The 21,704-nt window shown below is 41.2% G+C and overlaps 1 protein-coding gene across 2 annotated transcripts in view; it reads right to left on the bottom strand.

Annotated features, from left to right (window-relative positions):
* Window positions 1–21,704, bottom strand: part of HSD17B12 (hydroxysteroid 17-beta dehydrogenase 12) — a 158,958-nt gene that overhangs the window by 25,564 nt on the left and 111,690 nt on the right. For both annotated transcript variants that reach the window (XM_073348046.1, XM_073348047.1), the window contains 2 exons: window positions 6,781–6,815; window positions 733–814 (listed from right to left, as the gene is read on the bottom strand). In XM_073348046.1, coding sequence (XP_073204147.1) covers window positions 733–814; window positions 6,781–6,815 — 117 coding nt within the window. The remainder of the gene's footprint in view (window positions 1–732; window positions 815–6,780; window positions 6,816–21,704) is intronic.

Raw genomic sequence — 21,704 nt, 5'->3', positions numbered from 1 at the left:
GGGATCCTACCCATCCGTTCCCTGAGGGAGTCGAAGTCTCTTCAATAAGAGAAAAGTGCCAATATGTTTTTGTATATAGACTAATTTTCAAAACACATTCTGTGCCCATGGGTCCACCCAAACCAAGTTTGCCTTGTGTTAATATCCTCCTTTAAATAAGGTATCAGATTATTTCAGCTTTTAAAAATATGCAGCATGTGATAAGGAAGCGTATGCAGACCTCACAAAACATTAGGTTGACACAAAAGTAAAACCAGTATGCCTTGTGTTCTCTCCTGCTCCACCCAAGCTTTCATTGTTTGCAAAAAATTAAGTTCAGTAACCACTACTTTTAGGACATGTCTACACTGCCTTCACTTCATACTATGAGGGTGTGACTAGCAATGTGCACTGAAGTGCTGAGCTGTAACTCTCCTGCGTGGACACTGCAGGCACAAACGAAAAGGTTTCTACTTCACATTTAATGTAGTCCTATTTGAAGGGGATCACATTAACGTGAGCTAGGAACCTTTCAGTTCATGCCCACAGCATCCACACAGGGGAGTTATAACACAGCACTAAGTGCACACTGCTATTCACATCCCCTTACTCCAAAACGCGGAGCAGTGTAGACAAACCCTTACTTCACCAAACCACCAATAGAGGGACCTCAGAAACATTTACTCTCACAGCTTTTGTTGTTACATTTCTGTTTGACAGTTCAGATTGGAGCATACCAAAAGGAAGGTGTACCTTGGTTGCTGAGTACAGAGTGAGCAGTGGAGATGGATACATGCCAGCAGCTGAAGAGATATTCAGGATTATTCCTGTAGATCTGAAAGGCAATGAAAGCACAGTTACTTGCAGGAAAGAACACAGGCTTCAGAAGTGTCTGTTAACTAAAGGGAAATGTTTACTTGCAATAGGGGTCATGTAGATTCATTTATTTAAAAGAAAAATAGTTCAGAGATTTGTCTTCTGATGGCTATAGCAGACATGGGCCTCATTCTCTTTTTGTGCACGTATTAATCAGGAGTAACTCCACTGAAGTCAGTGAAGTTACACAAATGTTAAACTACTGTACTAGAAGAAGTAGGCACTGTACATCTAGGCTAGAGGTTTCAAAATTTTGCCCAACTAAGAGGTGCAAGGGCAACTTACAAAGGTGCTCCAAGGGCAGCTTTCAAATCTCTGCTGAAGTGGCAGGAAATAATAGGAGAAATTTGTAATATATTTTGCACTTCTGTGGTATTTTTCATAAAGGGACCTGGAGTGGTTTATAAACATCAGTTCACAATGCCCTTGTGAGACAGTAACAAGTACCTATACCCACTGTTCAAATTTTGAAGTAATTTTTTGTTGGACGGGATAGACTTGAAATACACAACAAGAGACAATCCTCTAGATACCAAACACGTTTGGTACCCCACACAGTAAAGTCTATATTTTAAGCATTGATCTGACACATTGGCTATCAGCTGACCTTGTATTTACCTTCCAAACCCCAACTCAGGGCTTGTCTACACTACTGCTAAGGTCAATGTAACTTTCCTTGCTTGGGGTGTGAAAAATCTACCCCCCGAGTGATAGAAGTTGCATTGACTTAAAGCAGTGTCTATGCTGTGTTACGTTGGTGGGAGACGCTCTCCTGCTGACTTAGCTTCCAACTCTTGTTGAGATGGACTAATTACGTCAACAGGAGAATGCTCTCCTGTCGACGTAGCGCACCTTCACCAGATGTGCTATATTGGCACAGATATAGCGTGGTAGCGAAGACAAGCCCTCAGACTATATCATTTGATAAAACAATTAAGATTTAGCAAATGAAAGTTCCTTCAAGTATCTTGTAACTCTTTATTATTCCGACTGCAAGTAATTCGTCCACAATGGGGTGGGGAAGTTTTAAGCAAACAGGAAAACTAAGGTTGAAATCTCTCTGAATTGAAGCTTCTGTAATAAACTAACAAGCACTCACAAACCTTTTATATAACACCTCTGCAAATAGCACAATTAATGTTCCAGTTAATTAGCAAATATCTATCCTTATCGCTATGTAACTGCACTTTGTGAACTGACTGTAAAAATGCTGCTTTGGAATCACAATGACGTAGTGACATTATTTTTGATAGGTACGCTTTAACACGAGAAGAACAAATTCCATGAAATATATCTTGATTTCCGTTTGTTTCCTGCTAAAGCTTCAGAGTTCCTGATCATAGTATTATTTACTAGTGTAGCAGCCCTCTTGTCTCCCTGGAGTCTTTGTCAAAGTTCCTCAGTAGCCATGATGGGAGAGGCAAAGTATTAACATGGATCAGAAACTAGCTAAGACAAAGTAAGAATAGGACTAAATGGTCAGCTTTCACTGTGGCAAAAGGTTAACAATGGGTGCCACAAGTTTTTCCTAGTAGGTGTTTAGTATATTTATTCTCGAGCTCAAAACAGGAATGAGCAGTGAGATGGCTACATTTACAGATGTCAAAACCATTTAGATTACTCAGACTAGAGACCACTAAGAAGAACTTCATAAGGCCCAACAATGCTACATGAATGGGCTACAGAATGAGAGATGAAACTGAATATTGACAATGCAAATAATACATATTGGAGAAAATAATTTGAACTAATCATATCCCCTACCGGTTTTTAAATCAACTCTTAACTCAGCTAAAAGACCTGAACATCACTAAGGACACAACTTAATGAAGACCTCTGCTTAATGTGCAGTAATGCTCAAAAAACCAAACAATGTTAGGCTGTATATGGAATGGGAGGGTTAACAATACAGAAAATATAATGCAATTCTAAATTAATGGTATACCCGGACCTGAAATACTGTGCTCAGGTCCTTCTGATCATCCTCTCTCAGAAAAGATAGCAGAAATTCAGGGGATTTGATGAGAATATTAGGAAGAAGGAAAAACGCTCATACAAAGGGTTTGAAAAGACAGACTGTTTACTTTATGGAAGAGATTAAATGAGAGGAGCTATGATAAAAGCACACAGAACAGTTAATGGTATAGGGATAGGAGATCAGACTCTTTGATTCACCCTCTTGTAATACAAAAGCAAGTTGACATTTAATTAAAATGAAATACTGGAAATTCAAAACTGGTGAAAGGAAATACTTTTTCCACATGCACAGTTAGGCTGCAGAAGTCATTGCCACAAGAGTTCACTGAGGCCAAAAGCTTAGCAGGATTCAAAAAAAGGATCAGACGTTTATGTGGATAAACAAGAATAGTAAATATTTAAAACTCAAACTAAAGCCTTGGAAAGGATATAAACACTTAAGCTTCAGGGCATAAGCCAGTCTCTATTGGGGGTCAGGAAGCAGCTTTCCATAGGGGCAGGTTATACCATAACATACTGCAGAGTTTCTTCCTCTGAAACAGATAGCACTGGCTACTGTCAGAGAGAGAATACTGGACTAGGTGGACTACTGGTCTGATCCAGTATGGCAATCCCTATAAAAAATTCCACAAGTCATAAATATAGCCTCCATGCAACAGACTGAGAACCCTATATATTACTATTTTGTTTAGTGCTGACAAAATGCTTTAGTGCTGTGAAAGACAAAAATAAAAACTGGTCCTGACCTGAAGAGCTCACAATTTAAACATCACAGAGGGCAGGGAATCCAGATGCGGGGATAACAGTTTCCAATCACCCCATGATTATGGTTTTATTTCTTTCAGGTATCACAGAAGAAACAGGCTTTTTAAGGAGGGATTTGAATAAGGAGAAGGTGGCGGTTTGGCAAACTTGACTGGGTAAATTAAACTTGTGATATGCCCCACTCCTCAGTTTGCTGAAGAAAGTTGATTAGCAATAATAAATAAAAAGGTGACTTGCCTAACACACCCTAACACCTCACCATCATTCTACCTTAAGCAGTACAGTGTAAGAGATGCTATATTTAGCTTTCCCACTGTTGCTATGGTAACCACCGGCTGCTCCAGCTTGCTCCAAAGTGGAAAGAGCAAGCTTTCTTCATAATGTAATTATGCACTTGCTACTTCTATAGCAATATATACTATAGTTTGATATTTATCTAGAAAAAAAGTCAACTGATTTTTCTTGCTCACAAAGACATAAATCTTAATTTCTTGAGTAGTTCCACGAGGCGCCCACCTTTGCAAACAGCAGACAAAAGTCTGAACATCTACAGCAGAACAGCTCATTTAAGTGTAACACAAAGTGCATATTATAATTTTCATATTTAAAATATAAGCATTAGGGAATCAGAAGATGAACAAGAACATAAAGCCTAAATGCCAGCATTTATAGAAGAGGTATTCTTCTAGTGCTGTACGTAATACAAATTAAGAGGAAAGACATACAAGGCGTGGTGAAGTTCTCCTTACAGACAAAGAGTTAGAGATTATAAAGTCTGCTCTGCTATTCCTTCACCTTGAGACATTATACGGATGTACATTGTACAAAAGTGCGTGCACACAGACAGACAAGTACAGCACTATAATATACACCAAAGTGCATTACAGTAAGTTTTATCTCCTTGAACAGGTTATGCCTAGTGATCATGAGATCGCCAGTATAATACACTTGGACAGAAAAAAAAGGAGTACTTGTGGCACCTTGGAGACTAACCAATTTATTTGCGCATAAGCTTCCGTGAGCTACAGCTCACTGGCCCCCTTAACTTCGTCCAGGCTCATAAACCCAGATGAGGAGTTTGTGTTTGGCCCACAAAGTACAGTTAAACACAGCTACCTGCCATTCATACTCTTGGCCTGGTGAGCCACCAGATCTGTTGTGGCTATAGATTCTGAACAGTGTTAACAGCTTAATAATTTATACCATGGGTGCAGGGGGCTGCAGAACTGGTTTCTGTACCCCGTAAGGTCAAAAAAAAAAAAACAACAAAAACTGAGCCAGCAAGAAAGTAGAGGCTTTTGTCACCCATCTTTCCTTTTCATATTGAGGGTGCCATCCAGGATGGGGGAATCATTTAAAATAGCTCTATATGACTTGGGGGAAAAGGGGGAGCTCTTGAGATTGGTGAACAATTTCTTAGCACTAATATGACTTTTGTCTTCAAACTGCTTTTTGAATATAAAGTCTCACCCTCCTGTGAAGTAAGTATGTATCACCATTTTACAGATGGGGCAACTGAGGCAGAAAGATGGGAGTGAATTGCCCATGGCTAGTCAGAACTAGAACTCAGCATACATGGTTCCCTGGTTTATATTCAGACTATGCCACTCAATATTTGTCAAGTTGTATGTAAGTGTACACCATGCTTAACAGAAAAGCAAAGTTCCTGCCCTTAGAAAGTGACAATCTAACTGAAACAAACAGAAAAAGATAAAAGACAAAAATAAAAGACCAAACAGTGCTATACACAAGGTTTGAGAAGGAATGCAGGGCAGCTTTATGAAAGAGGTGCTTTTAAAAGGAGATATTTGAAGAAAGAGGCTGCCTAGTGGACAGAGCAGGAGGTCTCTTTAAAATGACAGGCAGTTTGAAGGCTACCACAATGCTGAGTGTGTGATGAATAGAGAAGAGGAACAATCAAAAGAGAAAACAAAGGGAAGAAGTACAGCTGAAGATAATCTCTGCCAGCCACATCTACGAAAATCTCCTAAATAGCGTTGTTTTATATATGGCCTACACCTTTTTCATTTGTTACAACTCCTAATTTTGTTTAAAAGAATCCCAGTGTACACAATGTTAAACCCCTCAGAAAAGCTGAGTGACTTCAGTAATGTCCATCTCTTTTCCTTTCATGGCAACAGTACAGCTACTCAGAATATTTTTACTGCATTTGATTTTGCAGTCAGGCATATGCTACTTATGGTCATGAGCAAAACTATAGCTGCCAGCTTCATACAGGGGAGCAGAGTCCCACACTTTGGTCAAGAAAATTTTTGGCCTATGAATCAGGAAACGTCTGATGAAACATGTGCGCTAAGAAAGTGAATCCCAGGGTATACAGACACAAAAGGTTAATTATTTAAGCGCTCGTCAATATTTTAGGTTTGTTTACATACCAACACCACCAGACTGCATTACCTACTCAAATGGTACTGAAGCATTGTATGTAGTCCCCTCCCATTGTATTTATTTAGTGATGCCAAAAGCAGCAAACTAATCATCATGGCTACCATGCCTGGTGCTATGCAATCTTCCATACAGCCCCACAACCCTTGGAAATCCAGGCATAGTTCTTGAACAAAAACTGTGAAAATCATGGAACAATCAACATCAACTAGAAAACTGCCACTAGGCTGAGACCTCGGGGCTTTAGTTTTACCTGGGATCTAACCAGGAAGTCAATACATGTCTCCAGCAGTGAAAGACTGGTGTGTATTAACTGTTATTTTAAAGAATTGCCTCAAATTCTGATTTACTATATGATCACACACTTCCCTCAATATGCCTCCTACTGTATAATGAGAGCACACTCTGAATCCATTTTACTTACAATGACTCTGAGAAATAGCCTTCAGAAGGTTATTCCCAGGAACTGTAACCACCCCCTCAGAATAGCAGGTTTTTGAGTTAGTGCCGATGAGTCAGACGGGCTTTTTAATTCTGTTCTAAAAGAAATCACCACAACAGTGGAGAAGGGGGAAGAGCAAAAATAAAAAGGGAATCGAGTGGAAAAGGCTTCCACCGTCTGATGATTCATGCACCATCAGCGTGACTCACCCAGCAATACTCTGCTGTTAAAACATGGAGGGTAGGTTGATTAGTCACAGTAATGAATTTTTCAAAGAAAGGATTCTCCCCTATAAATAATGATGACTTTGTCTGTATAGTGTTTGCGTGACTCACCTTTCCACCATGCCGGGTAGCACCAATCGTGTCATCTACAAAAAAAGGAAAGAAAACATTCGTGATGGCTGGGAATGTAGATACAGAGTGAGGGAATCCTTCCCTCCCAGAGGCAGCTGCCTGCCCTCCGCCCAACCTCCACTCAAGTCACTCTAGGGGAAACTGAAGACTATATTTTGCATAGGCAGTTTATTTTTATTCAGTGTAACTTGGCAGTGTCAAGAAGTTATGTGCAGTGAATCTGTTGAATTCATCTGCACTGGTAACATCAGTACAGTGGGAGAATCAATTTATCTCAGATATTTTCCACTTCTACAGCACTTTTCATCAGAGGCTTTCAAAATGATTTGCAAACAATGTCATATCACTAGGATGTTTTGGGGCAGGTATAACCTCTGTTTTACAGATAGCCACACAGGGGTAACCAAGTAAGTGGAAAGGCTAACAACAGAATCCAATAGTTTCCCGTCCTTTATGCCATCCATCCATCCTTCCCTCCATCCTCCTCCTTTAATTGTGAAAAAAAAAATTAGTGAAAAAAACATTTTCATTTGGTTTTGAGTGGCAAAAGCACTAGCCAGAGTGTAGGCAGGTACTCTGCTAACTTTGGTAGGCCGCTCTTTCAATGCAGCTTGCTATTGAGCTGCATCCCACTTATTAAAGAACACATTCTTTTCTGAGGACACTATGCCATCTGTGTAATAGAAAATAATTCCTACTAGAAACCAGATGGAGGTAAAGAGGTCAATCAGATTTCACTCCTGACCCAGGCCAAGTATTGTTTGAACAAAGTCTTCTAAGTCTTCTAAGTCAGGCTTTGTGCTGGAAGAGAAGCTGAGCCCTGATTAGGGGGCGGGGCTTCACTGACTAGGGGTCCTATAAAGGTAGCAGCCAGTCAGGCAGCAGCACAGACAGCTGCAGCAGCACAGGAGCTAGCAAACAGAGCTGTAAACAGGGGAGTTTGAGTGGGAGTTCTGTTGGAGGAGAAGGTATTTGTGTTTGTTTGGCTTTGTATTGGTAGTATTTGTATGTGTAGAGGCTTGTAGGGGCTTTGTGCTGGAAGAGAAGCTGAGCCCTGATTAGGGGGCGGGGCTTCACTGACTAGGGGTCCTATAAAGGTAGCAGCCAGTCAGGCAGCAGCACAGACAGCTGCAGCAGCACAGGAGCTAGCAAACAGAGCTGTAAACAGGGGAGTTTGAGTGGGAGTTCTGTTGGAGGAGAAGGTATTTGTGTTTGTTTGGCTTTGTATTGGTAGTATTTGTATGTGTAGAGGCTTGTAGGGGCTTTGTGCTGGAAGAGAAGCTGAGCCCTGATTAGGGGGCGGGGCTTCACTGACTAGGGGTCCTATAAAGGTAGCAGCCAGTCAGGCAGCAGCACAGACAGCTGCAGCAGCACAGGAGCTAGCAAACAGAGCTGTAAACAGGGGAGTTTGAGTGGGAGTTCTGTTGGAGGAGAAGGTATTTGTGTTTGTTTGGCTTTGTATTGGTAGTATTTGTATGTGTAGAGGCTTGTAGGGGCTTTGTGCTGGAAGAGAAGCTGAGCCCTGATTAGGGGGCGGGGCTTCACTGACTAGGGGTCCTATAAAGGTAGCAGCCAGTCAGGCAGCAGCACAGACAGCTGCAGCAGCACAGGAGCTAGCAAACAGAGCTGTAAACAGGGGAGTTTGAGTGGGAGTTCTGTTGGAGGAGAAGGTATTTGTGTTTGTTTGGCTTTGTATTGGTAGTATTTGTATGTGTAGAGGCTTGTAGGGGCTTTGTGCTGGAAGAGAAGCTGAGCCCTGATTAGGGGGCGGGGCTTCACTGACTAGGGGTCCTATAAAGGTAGCAGCCAGTCAGGCAGCAGCACAGACAGCTGCAGCAGCACAGGAGCTAGCAAACAGAGCTGTAAACAGGGGAGTTTGAGTGGGAGTTTGAAAGCGGAGTTTGTCTTGTGGTGCTTGTGTGGGGTTTGGTTTTGCTGTGGGTGGTGGTGTTTTGGTGTGGTTTGTGTTTCCCAGATTAACAGGATTTAGGTGGGAAGGCTATGACAGATTCAGAGGTGGCAGTGGGAGTGACCCATGTAGCAGATGACACAATGAAGATGACTGGATGTGGAAGCTGTGGTATGTACATGATCCTGGAGGGGGCACCTGGTAAGAGTTTTGTCTGCATGAAATGCCGTCTGATAGAGCTGATGGAGGAAAAGATCAGAGGTTTGGAGATGCAGGTGGAAAGTCTGGTAGAGTTTAGGAAGGGGTTTGAGCAGATTATGGAGCAAAGACATGAGGTATCTGAAGGGAAAAGCTCAGACTTGCAGATGGAAGCAGGACTAGGGAATTTTGAGGGGAGACTGGGTGAGGAAAGTGGTCAGTGGAAGCATGTGACTAAAAGAACTAGGCAGAGGAAAAGACGGGCTAGTGAAGGAGAAATAGAGCTTCAGAATAGGTTTGCAGAGTTGGAAAATGAAGAAGGGGCTCAGCAGGTAGTCACTGAAGGTGACAGGGCAAGGAAGAAGAGAAGAGCGGTTAGTCCTATAGGAAAAGGGGAAGAGTTAATGGAGATTACACCAAATATGAGCCCCAGGAGGATACAGGATGGGTTAAAAAGGATTACAAGGGAGAATGGGAATGGAAAAAACTTGCAGCCAGAGGGAACAGGGGATAGACTGGAGAATAGCACTGTCACTAGGAAAAGGCAGGTCTATGTGATTGGGGACTCTTTATTGAGAAGAATAGATAGGCCTGTAACCAGAGCTGATCCAGAAAATAGGAGGGTGTGCTGTCTTCCGGGTGCTAAGATACGGGATGTAGACCTGAGGTTAAAAAGGATTCTAAAGGGAGCGGGAAAGAATCCCCTAATTATCCTTCATGTGGGAACAAATGATACGGCTAGATTCTCACTGGAAAGTATTAAGGGAGACTATGTTAGGCTGGGGAGGACGCTTAAGGAAATTGAGGCTCAGGTGATCTTTAGTGGGATTTTGCCTGTTCCTAGAGAAGGGCAACAAAGGTGTGACAAGATTATGACTATCAATAGATGGCTTAGGCAGTGGTGCTATAAGGAGGGCTTTGGGATGTATGGCCATTGGGAGGCATTCATGGATAGAGGACAGTTCTCTCGGGATGGACTTCATCTGAGTAGGGAAGGAAATAGACTTCTAGGATGGAGGCTGGCACAACTGATTAAGAGAGCTTTAAACTAGGAATTTGGGGGAGATGGTTGGGAGATGTCCAGGTAATCTCCACGCCAGAATTTAGCATAGAGTGGAAAGAAAATGAAGTAAGAGTGGATACAGCTGTAGGTAGGAGGAAGGGCAGTGTAGATACAAGTCTAATAGGTTATACTGGTAGTAAAATAACCGTGCCTAATAGGGTACAGAATGTGAGTGAGGCCAAACAGCAAAAATTAAGATGTTTGTACACTAATGCAAGGAGCCTAGGTAACAAAATGGAGGAACTAGAGTTACTGGTGCAGGAAGTGAAACCAGATATTATAGGTATAACAGAGACCTGGTGGAATAGTAGTCATGACTGGGCTACAGGTATTGAAGGGTATGTGCTGTTTAGGAAAGACCGAAATAAAGGTAAAGGTGGTGGAGTAGCACTGTATATCAATGATGAGATAGAATGTAAAGAAATAAGAAGCGATGAAATGGATATGACTGAGTCTGTCTGGGCAATAATTAAATTGGGGAAGAAAACTATTAGAGCCTCCCCTAGGATAGTGCTTGGGGTGTGCTATAGACCACCGGGATCTAATTTGGATATGGATAGAGCCCTTTTTAATGTTTTTAATAAAGTAAATACTAATGGAAACTGTGTGATCATGGGAGACTTTAACTTCCCAGATATAGACTGGAGGATGAGTGCTAGTAATAATAATAGGGCTCAGATTTTCCTAGATGCGATAGCTGATGGATTCCTTCAACAAGTAGTTGCTGAACCGACTAGAGGGGATGCCATTTTAGATCTGGTCTTGGCGAGTAATGAGGATCTCATAGAGGAAATGGTTGTAGGGGATAATCTTGGCTCAAGTGATCATGAGCTAATTCAGTTCAAACTGAATGGAAGGATTAACAAAAATAAATCTGCAACTAGGGTTTTTGATTTCAAAAGGGCTGACTTTCAAAAATTAAGGAAATTAGTTAGGGAAGTGGATTGGACTGAAGAATTTATGGGTTTAAAGGTAGAGGAGGCCTGGGATTATTTTAAATTAAAGCTGCAGAAGCTATCGGAAGCCTGCATCCCAAGAAAGGGGAAAAAATTCATAGGCAGGAGTTGTAGACCAAGCTGGATGAGCAAGCATCTTAGAGAGGTAATTAAGAAAAAGCAGAAAGCATATAGGGAGTGGAAGAAGGGAGGGATCAGTAAGGAAAGCTACCTTATTGAGGTCAGAATATGTAGGGATAAAGTGAGACAGGCTAAAAGTCAAGTAGAGTTGGACCTTGCAAAGGGAATTAAAACCAATAGTAAAAGGTTCTATAGTCATATAAATAGGAAAAAAACAAAGAAAGAAGAAGTGGGACCGCTAAAAACTGAGGATGGAGTGGAGGTCAAGGATAATCTAGGCATGGCCCAATATCTAAACAAATACTTTGCCTCAGTCTTTAATAAGACTAAAGAGGATCTTAGGGATAATGGTAGCATGATAAATGGGAATGAGGATATGGAGGTAGACATCACCATATCTGAGGTAGAAGCGAAACTCAAACAGCTTAATGGGGCTAAATCGGGGGGCCCAGATAATCTTCATCCAAGAATATTAAAAGAATTGGCACAAGAAATTGCAAGCCCATTAGCAAGAATTTTTAATGAATCTGTAAATTCAGGGGTTGTACCATATGATTGGAGAATTGCTAACATAGTTCCTATTTTTAAGAAAGGGAAAAAAAGTGATCCAAGTAATTATAGGCCTGTTAGTTTGACATCTGTAGTATGCAAGGTCTTGGAAAAATTTTTGAAGGAGAAGGTAGTTAAGGACATTGAAGTCAATGGTAAATGGGACAAAATACAACATGGTTTTACAAAAGGTAGATCGTGCCAAACCAACCTGATTTCCTTCTTTGAGAGAGTAACAGATTTTTTAGATAAAGGAAACGCAGTGGATCTAATTTATTTAGATTTTAGTAAGGCGTTTGATACTGTGCCACATGGGGAATTATTAGTTAAATTGGATAAGATGGGCATCAATAGGAAAATTGAAAGGTGGATAGGGAATTGGTTAAAGGGGAGACTACAACGGGTCCTACTGAAAGGTGAACTGTCAAGTTGGAGGGAGGTTACCAGTGGAGTTCCTCAAGGATCAGTTTTGGGACCAATCTTATTTAATCTTTTTATTACTGACCTGGGCACAAAAAGTGGGAGTGTGCTAATAAAGTTTGCAGATGATACAAAGCTGGGAGGTATTGCTAATTTAGAGAAGGACAGGGATACCCTACAGGAGGATCTGGATGACCTTGTAAACTGGAGTAATAGGAATAGGATGAAATTTAATAGTGAGAAGTGTAAGGTCATGCATTTAGGGATTAATAACAAGAATTTTAGTTATAAGCTAGGGACGCATCAACTAGAAGTAACGGAGGAGGAAAAGGACCTTGGAGTATTGGTTGATCATAGGTTGACTATGAGCTGCCAATGTGATATGGCTGTGAAAAAAGCTAATGTCGTCTTGGGATGCATCAGGAGAGGTATTTCCAGTAGGGATAAGGAGGTTTTAGTACCGTTATATAAGGCACTGGTGAGACCTCACCTGGAATACTGTGTGCAGTTCTGGTCTCCCATGTTTAAGAAGGATGAATTCAAACTGGAACAGGTACAGAGAAGGGCTACTAGGATGATCCGAGGAATGGAAAACTTGTCTTATGAAAGGAGACTCAGGGAGCTTGGCTTGTTTAGCCTAACTAAAAGAAGGTTGAGGGGAGATATGATTGCTCTCTATAAATATATCAGAGGGATAAATACCAGAGAGGGAGAGGAATTATTTAAACTCAATACCAATGTGGACACAAGAACAAATGGATATAAACTGGCCACTAGGAAATTTAGATTAGAAATTAGACGAAGGTTTCTAACCATCAGAGGAGTGAAGTTTTGGAATAGCCTTCCGAGGGAAGTAGTGGGGGCAAAAGATCTATCTTGCTTTAAGATTAAACTCGATAAGTTTATGGAGGAGATGGTATGATGGGATAACATGGTTTTGGTAATTAAATATTCATGGTAAATAGGCCCAATGGCCTGTGATGGGTTTTTAGATGGGGTAAGATCCAAGTTACCCGGGAAAGAATTTTCTGTAGTATCTGGCTGATGAATCTTGCCCATATGCTCAGGGTTTAGCTGATCGCCATATTTGGGGTCGGGAAGGAATTTTCCTCCAGGGCAGATTGGAAGGCCCTGGAGGTTTTTCGCCTTCCTCTGTAGCATGGGGCACGGGTCACTTGCTGGAGGATTCTCTGCTCCTTGAGGTCTTCAAACTACAATTTGAGGACTTCAATAGCACAGATATAGGTGTGAGGTCTTTTTTAGGAGTGGTGGGTGAAATTCTGTGGCCTGCATTGTGCAGGAGGTCAGACTAGATGATCATAATGGTCCCTTCTGACCTAAATATCTATGAATCTATGAATCTATGAATACGAATGTGAGAATATTATATGCAATATATGTACACAGGCACAGAAGTTATAGGTTATTGTTCTGGTGATGAAGTTCAGAGTAGTCCTAGTTTGCATGCGTGGCTTTTGTTTTTAAACTACAGCTCCTTTAACAACAGAATGAGATCAAGTTACATATAGGAAATATTCAGGACCATTCGAGCAAAGAAAATTTTTCTTAACACAATCCAGCTGGAAATACAGCTTTTTCACACCACGAACATAACCTATATCCACATGGGGGCCATAGTCATGCAAGCTTTTATAAGGTGCAAACAGACTACAGTCCAGACAAGCAAGATATATACTTGGTGCTTTAAAAGGGCCAATTTCACAGAGCTGAAAATAACTGTCAGCCAATTAAGATGGGAGGAAGAATTTAATCAAGAATAGGAATAATGATAATTGGGAATTGTGTAAGACCACTTTATTAGATGCTCCAAAAGCCACAATTGAGGAAGAAGGCTTTGTTGATTATTGATATTGATAATATTGATATTATAATATATATATACAACAAATGGAAGGGAAAGGAAGTTGATAGTAATGAATAAAAATCAGAAGCTAGGAACTGCAGAAAGTTGAAATGGGAAGCAAAGGGACTCAAGGAGAAATCTATGGCCAGCAGAGTTAAGGACAATAGGAAGGAATCCTAGCAATGGTATTGGTCCATTACTAGATGGAAATAGTAGAATTGTCAATAATAATATAGAAAATGTGAAGTGTTAAATAAATATCGCTTTCTGTATTTGAGGAATAAGGATGCTATTGTCGTATCATATGATCACATTTTTTCCATTCCACTAATATCTCAGGAGGATGTTAAACAGCAGCTATTAACAGGGAGGCATTTAAATCAGCAACTCCCAATAACCTACTTCCAAGAGTTTTATAAGAGCTGGCTGAGGAACGTGCTGGACCATTAATGTTGATTTTCAATAAAACTTGGAATACTGGGGAAGTTCCAGAAGTCTGGAAAAAAGCTAATGTTGTGCCAATATTTAAAAAGGATAAAGGGGATGATCTGAGTAATTATAGACCTGTAAGTCTGACATCAATCCTTGGCAAAACAATGGCACAGCTGATGAGGGACTCAATTAATAAAGAATAAAAGGAAAGTGATATAATTAATACCAATCAACATGGGTTTATGGAAAATAGATCCTGTCAGATTAACTTGATTTCCTTTTTTGATGAGATTGCAAGATTGATTGAGACAGTAATACTGCTGATGTAATATACTTAAACTTCTGTAAGACATCTGACTTGTACTGGACAACATTTTGATTAAAGAGCTAGAACAATATAAAATTAACCTTGTGCATTAAATGGATTAAAAGCTGACTGTTACATCTCAAAAGGTAACTGTAAATGGAAAATCACATTGAATGGATGCATTTCTAGTGAGGTCTTGCAGGGATAAGTTCTTGACCCTATGATATTTAACTTCTTAACAATGATCTGGAAGAAAACAAAATAATCACTAATAAAGTTTGTAGATGACGTAATTGGGGGAGTGGTAAATATCGAAGAGTACAGATCACTCATTCTGGATTACTTGGTAAACTGGGCACAAGCCAATACTATGTGTTTTAATACAGCTAAATCTATCTATCTATATATAGGCTATGATAACTGGATGGGGGACTCTATCCTGGGAAGCAGTGACTTTGAAAAAGACTTGAGGGTTGTAATGGATAAACAGCTAAACATGAGTTCCAAGTGCGATGCTGTGGCCTAAAGGGCTACTGCATAAACAGGGGAATCTCAAGTCGGAGTAGAGAGGTTATTTTACCTCTGTACTTGGCGCTGGTGTGACCTCTGCTGAAACACTGAGTTCAGTTCTGGAGTTTACAATTCAAAATGGATGTTGATAAATTTGAGTGTGTTCAGAGAAGAGCCACAAGAATTATTAAAGGGTTAGAAAACATGCCATATAGTGATGGACTCAAAGGACTCAATCTATTTAACTTAACAAAGAGAAGGTTAAGGGGTCACTTGATTACAGTGTAAGTACTGATATGGGGAACAAATATTTAATAATGGGCTCTTCAATCTAGCAGACTAAGAGTACAGCGCGATCCAGTGGCTGGAAGTTGAAGCTAGGCGAATTCAGACTGGAAATAAGGGGTAAATTTTTAATCGTAAGGGTAAAACAGATTATCAAGGATGGCGGTGGATTCTCCATCACTGGCAATTTTAGAATCAAGATTCGATGTTTTTCTCAAAGACACACGCTAGGAATTTTCAGTGAAATTCTCTGATCTGTGTTATACAGGAGGTCAGACCAGATTATGACAATGGATCCTCTGGCCTTGGAATCTATGAATAAGCTATCCCAATGCCCTGAGATAAGCTACCTCAACAATGACTTTGATAGGCCACCATCTCCAAACACAAGATCTGACTCAATTTCCCAACTACCTCAGAAATACCTTAGAGCCTAGAGTGCTAATTTTAGAAAAAACATCAAGCTCTAGACAGATTTTTGTCTCTGTGTACTTTTGGCAGGGATTGGCTCCGATTAGGGAGATTGGTATGAGGGTCTGTTTATTTCCAATTGTAACAGGAGGTGGAAACATACATGGTTATGCTATCCAAATATTTTGCAAAGCTATTTAAAAACAGCTCTATAATTATAATTCATGCTTTTAATTAAGGACTTTTCCTTGGTCCTTACACACACACACTCACTCACTCTTCTAACTTTAATTTTATTGAACGACAGTCCTACTGAAAAGTTTTAAGGAAAACAAGCACCAAACTGTATTTCAAGAGATAGTGATCAGCCTTTTTTAAAAAATTGAGTATTACAGTAGAGTTTAACTCATCAATGAATAACTCTTGGCCAAAATACCAGATATAATGCATTTTAGTAATTAGAGCTAGAAAAGACATTAGGTCAGCGTTCATGCCTGTGACAAGTTCAAGATACCATCCCCAATAGTATCAGTTCAATATCTGATCAGTCATTTATACCAACGCCAAGAAATAGCAACTGCCAATGATCTTCACGCCCCTTATATTGTATAGCATTCTTGTGTTCCAACAAGATTTCTGGAGGAGCAATATAAAATCGCCCCAAAACAATGCTTCCCACTGGATCCAATTTATTTTGAGTTTTACAAAAATGACTTTTGCAGGGTAGTGGCAGTGGTGATGAATCTGTGTAGATAAATTGTGAAAGTGTAGAACAACTCCATTTCAAGACACCTTTGTGCTTCTATAACAATTTTTTTAAAAACTTCATATCTTAATATTAATTTTGAAGTATTATTTGTATTATTGTAGCACCTGTGAGCACCAGCCATGGACCAGGACCCAATTGTGCTAGACCTTGTCTATACTTTAAAGTTACTAAGAATGCTTCTGGCCAGCATCGCTACCATCATTCAGGGAAGTGGTGGTATTACGTCGATGGAAAAAACCCTTTTGTTGGCACAGATTGTGTCTGTATTACTGAATTATGCCTGCATAGCTATCTCTAGACATACCTCTAGGTGCTGTACAAACACACAGCAAAAAGATAAACCCTGACCCAAACAGCATACAATCTTACCACTGCGTTAGCTCTCACATACTCTTATGGTGAGTTTGAGCTATATTCTGCTCTAAACAAAAAACGTCCCTACAAAGAGGGAAGAAAAAGCCAACAGTCACAAAATGGAACAGCTAAGTTTCAGTTACACAAGTTCTTATAAAGCCAAAGTAGACTCTTCTATTGCATGGCATGAGCAGTTTCTATCTGATGTCACGTGATCCCTAGGGTGGGTAGGAACCATGGCCTTTACCACTCAAAGAAAGGAACTCAAGATGGCAGCAGCAAAGAGGCTGGATCCAAAGACGTACAGACCTGGCACCTGTGGTGTTCGTTCTGTCCAAAGCCCTCCAGCTGAGTCTTTTGCTCAGTGGCTGTATGTTGTCAGAAACATGATTAGCCATCTTTTAGAACACCCTCCCAGAGCCCAAGCCGCAGAGTCTTAAGTAGATGCTGTACTAATATTTCATTCTGGAGCAGTTAACCTCCTCTCTAATCACAGACTCATTTCTTCATCCATTCCCACAGAAAATATCAATACAGGAAACCCTTCCACAAACTGGAGATACCACCCTCCTAGCTCAGTGTAAATTGAATTAATTGCTTTGGAAGTGTGGGCCAATACGTTAACCTTCATCCCCCCCAAGTAAATAATGACATCAGGCCTTAGACTTAACTGAAATCTGTGGAGTGAAATGCCTTCAGTCAGTTTTGTATATTGCACACATGGAAAACATGGAAGTTCCCTGTAACTTATGGAGGTTCTTCAAGATGTCTTGCCCCTATCTGTATTCCACATTTGGTTATGCATGCGCATCATGCACCTGAGATCCGCAATTTCTGGCAAGTAGTGTCAGTTGGTCCACACCTCAGCAGTTGTTCTTCTTGTACTCTGAAACAAGGGTACGTACAGTGACCAATTCCTCAAGTTCCTCTCCTACTGCTAATCAGAAGGATCCAAAGAGGGGAAGGAGAGTGGATAGCAGAATACATATGGGGATCACACATTTTGAAGAACATCCAGTTACAGGTAAGTAACCTCTCTTACTTTGAGTGCTGGTCCCTGTGTGTATTCAACATGAGTGATTGACAAGCAATATTTAAACAGGAGGGGGTGGAAGGATGCAATTGGTATAGATGCCTATAGAACTGCAGTCCCAACAGCTGCATCTGCAGGAGGCAGCTTGAACTAATACATGATGCTTTGTGAACAGATGAATGGAGCTCCAGATATCTACTAAGGTATTAATCGAAGAGATGCTATTAAGGTTGTTTGTGTTCTAGTGGAATGGACTCTCACCCCACGTGGGAGAGAAATACACACCACTTGATGACAAAATGATACAGCCAAAGATACTTAGTCTCTGAGCAGATAATGCCTAGCCTTGCCATCATTCCACTGTAGCAAAAAACTGCCTTGGTGATTTTCTAATCCATGTTGTCCTTTGCAGGTATAATACCAGACCTTTTCTGATGTTGAAAGAGTGAAGTCTACTCTCCTACCAGGAAGCATGAGGTTTTTGGGAAGAATACTGGTAAATTCAAATTACTTTAGGGATGAATTTCAGGTGAAAGTGAAGGGAAACCTCCTTATGAAAAATGGTGTACAGTAGGTCTACCAGGAGTGCTCCCATTTCACTGATCGTTCTGATCGATGTAATGGCAACTAAAAAGGCGACATTCACGTAAAGACGGGACATAGAATATGGAGCCAGTTCTTCAAGTAACAGTGTGGTTAGTACTTACAGTATGAGGTTGAGGTCCCACTGTGGTTCAGGTTTCACCACCGGTGGGAAGGTTCCTGAAAGTCCTACCTAGAATAGAGTTATTGCTAGATGAGTAAAAATAAATCGAGTGTCTCTCTACTCGGGGGATGGAAGGCACGGACTGCTGCTAGATGGGCCTGCAGGGAACTAATGGAAAACCCTGACGTTTTCATGGACAGAAGATAGTCTGAATAGACTGAATGGCTTCTGAGCATGAATGTTCTAAGATCTGATGCTCATCCAAACACCAGGCCATGATGTGAAGGAAGCCTGGGTTGGGATGTCAGATCTTGCCATTCTCCTGAGCTAGTAGATACTGGAAGGGTCAGATGTTGATGGGAGGAGGAGTTAACATTTGCAGAAGGTCCAGAAACCAGAACTGTCTGTGTCATCAGTTGGGTGCTACGAAAATGCCAAGCTGTGACAGAGCGAATCTTCCACAGAACTTGTGGTAGTGGACAGATGGGAGTAAAAGCATATCTGAGATGATCTGTCCAGGATAACAGAAAAGCATTTGCCCCTGGAATTGCAGTTCAGAGCTGCCCTAGAGCAGCACAGAATAAACTTCTTGTTTGTTTGGGATCCAAACAGATTCCAGGATGGTGTTCCTCTCTGTGTGAGGATCTTGTTGAGGATTGAATTGTGTTATCTCCCACTTAAGACCATAAGAATGGCCATACTGGGTGAGACCAAAAGTCAATCTAGTCCAGTATCCTGTCTTCGGACAGTGGCCAATGCCAGGTGTTTCAGAATGAATGAACAGAACTGGCAATCAAGTGATCCATCCCCTGTCACCCATTCCCAGCTTCTGGCAAACATGGGCTAGGGACACCACCTCTGCTCATTCTAACTAATAGCCATTGATGGACTTATCCTTCATGAATAGGAGAAGTGCCTGCTGAGAATATTCATTAAACAATCCCGTGCACCTGATAGATATGTAGCTAAGAGAGTTATGTGATTTGACACATTAATTTCATAACTTGACTTCTTCTAGGCAGAGAGGAAGAGATTTTGCTCCACCTTGTTTATGTGAGTGTCATGTTTTCTGATACTATTTGGACATGGTGAGATGAAATAAGTGGAAGGAATGCATTACAGACTAGACGGACTGCTCTAAGCTCCAGTAGGTTGATATGCATCCTGGACTCATGAGAAGTCCATGCACATTGGGGGGGGCGGGGGGGGGGGGTAGTTCTCCAGGTGGGATTCCCAGCCAATAAGTCTTATGTCGGACAAGGTCACATCAGGTGTGGGTGGGATGAAAGGAACTCTCACATGTACTTGTTCCAGGTTCAACCAGCAGACAAGAGAATATGTGACTTTGGTGGGAATTCTTACTCTTGTGTTAATGTGGTCTCTGTCTGGACAGTAGATGGACCACAGCCAGGCCTGTAGGCAATGTACATGAAGACTGGCAAACGGTGTTACATAAGTGCATGATGCCATGGAAGAGATCAGGGAAAGGCAGCCCTTGACAAAGATTCATGGTCTGAAAAGTAACTTTCTTATCACATTGTTCATGGCTTGGAATATTTCCATAGGAGAAAGGCCCATGCTGAGATTGAATCTAGGGTCACTCCTATAAAGTCTATAGTTCTAGTAGGAAAAGTGGACTTTTCTTTGTTGACGAAGAGTCTCAAGGCTGCCGGAACAACAGCCATTGAATGTACCTCCTGACTAGAGTAACCCATTATGAGCCAGTCAACTAGATACGGAAAGACTGTAGTTGTGATGTCTCATTTGGCTCGCCACCATTGAGACGACCTTCATGAAGACCCTGGGTGCTGTTGCATATCTAACTGGGAGTATTCTGAACAGTGATGTTCTTGTCCCATCAGAAACCTCAGGAACTTTCTGTGGAATGGATGAATCTTCATATGAAAGTAGGTGTCTTTCATGCCAAGAGCTGTGAACAGCATTCCCTCCTTTATGGAGGAGATTATTGATGCCAGCATAACAATTTGGAATTCTGATTTGTGAACAAAAACGTTTAATTGCTGAAGGTCAAGAATGAGTCTCCATCCTCTATTTTTCTTGGAGACTATGAAATATGAACAATTTCCTTGTTACTGATGTGGCACTTATTCTACAGCATTCACTGCATGAGAGAATCTGCCTCCTGACAGAGAATCTGCTCGTGAGAGTGGTCCCTGAGAAGGGGCCAGAAAGAAGCTGTGAGTGTGGGGAAGGAACTCTACAGAGTAGCTGCAGTGGATGATTACTAGTACCTATTTTGTCTGTTGTGATGACCCTCCAAATTGTGGGAAAAGAGGGTGAATCAGCCACCAAAGGTTGGGGAATTGGGGGCCAGTAGTGGATGGCACCAATAGGGTTAAGCAGGGCTCAATTGCACCATCAAAAATAACCCAATCCACCATCCAGGGGTTAAGTAGTTACAGATATGGTAAAAAGAACTGTATAGCTACGCCTTTGTACCCTCTAGTATTTGCGTGGTCGTTCAAATGAGCACTGGTGGTAGAACAGTTGGGGAGGTGGTCTTGGCTAATACATCTGTTTATGGGTGTTTCCTCTTCGAGGCCAGGCTGTAAGTGTCCACATAGTGGAAGGCTGTCCTAGAGTCCTTCAATGAGCCTGGAGACATCAGTCTTCTTGTTAAATAAATTAGACCCATCGAAAGGCAAGTCCTCTATGGTATGTTGAGCCTTCCTGGGGAACCCCACGATGTGCAGCCAAGATTCATGCCTCATGACCACTCCTGTGGCTATCCCTCGAAACAATGTCAGCGGCATCCGCTCTGGCCACCAGTTTGCCTTCCTCAGTGAGAGCCTGGAAATGGGCCCTGTCCTCTTGATGGAGTTTGCCCTTGAAGTCAAAAATTTTCAAGTAATTGTTGAAATCCTATTTTGCTAACGAAACTTGCTAGTTAGCTATACAGAACTGAAGACTTGTAGAAGAAAATGCCTTCCTCTCTAGGAGGTCAAGTCATTGTTGCCTTGGGATGCTGTAAACCTAGACCTTTCAGTGGCTGTTTG

This window comes from Lepidochelys kempii, chromosome 6 (assembly GCF_965140265.1).
Source record: "Lepidochelys kempii isolate rLepKem1 chromosome 6, rLepKem1.hap2, whole genome shotgun sequence".
Classification (NCBI taxonomy): Eukaryota; Metazoa; Chordata; order Testudines; family Cheloniidae; genus Lepidochelys; species Lepidochelys kempii.
The sequence above is the reverse complement of the archived record's forward strand: the minus strand, read 5'-3'. Positions and strand labels throughout refer to the sequence as shown.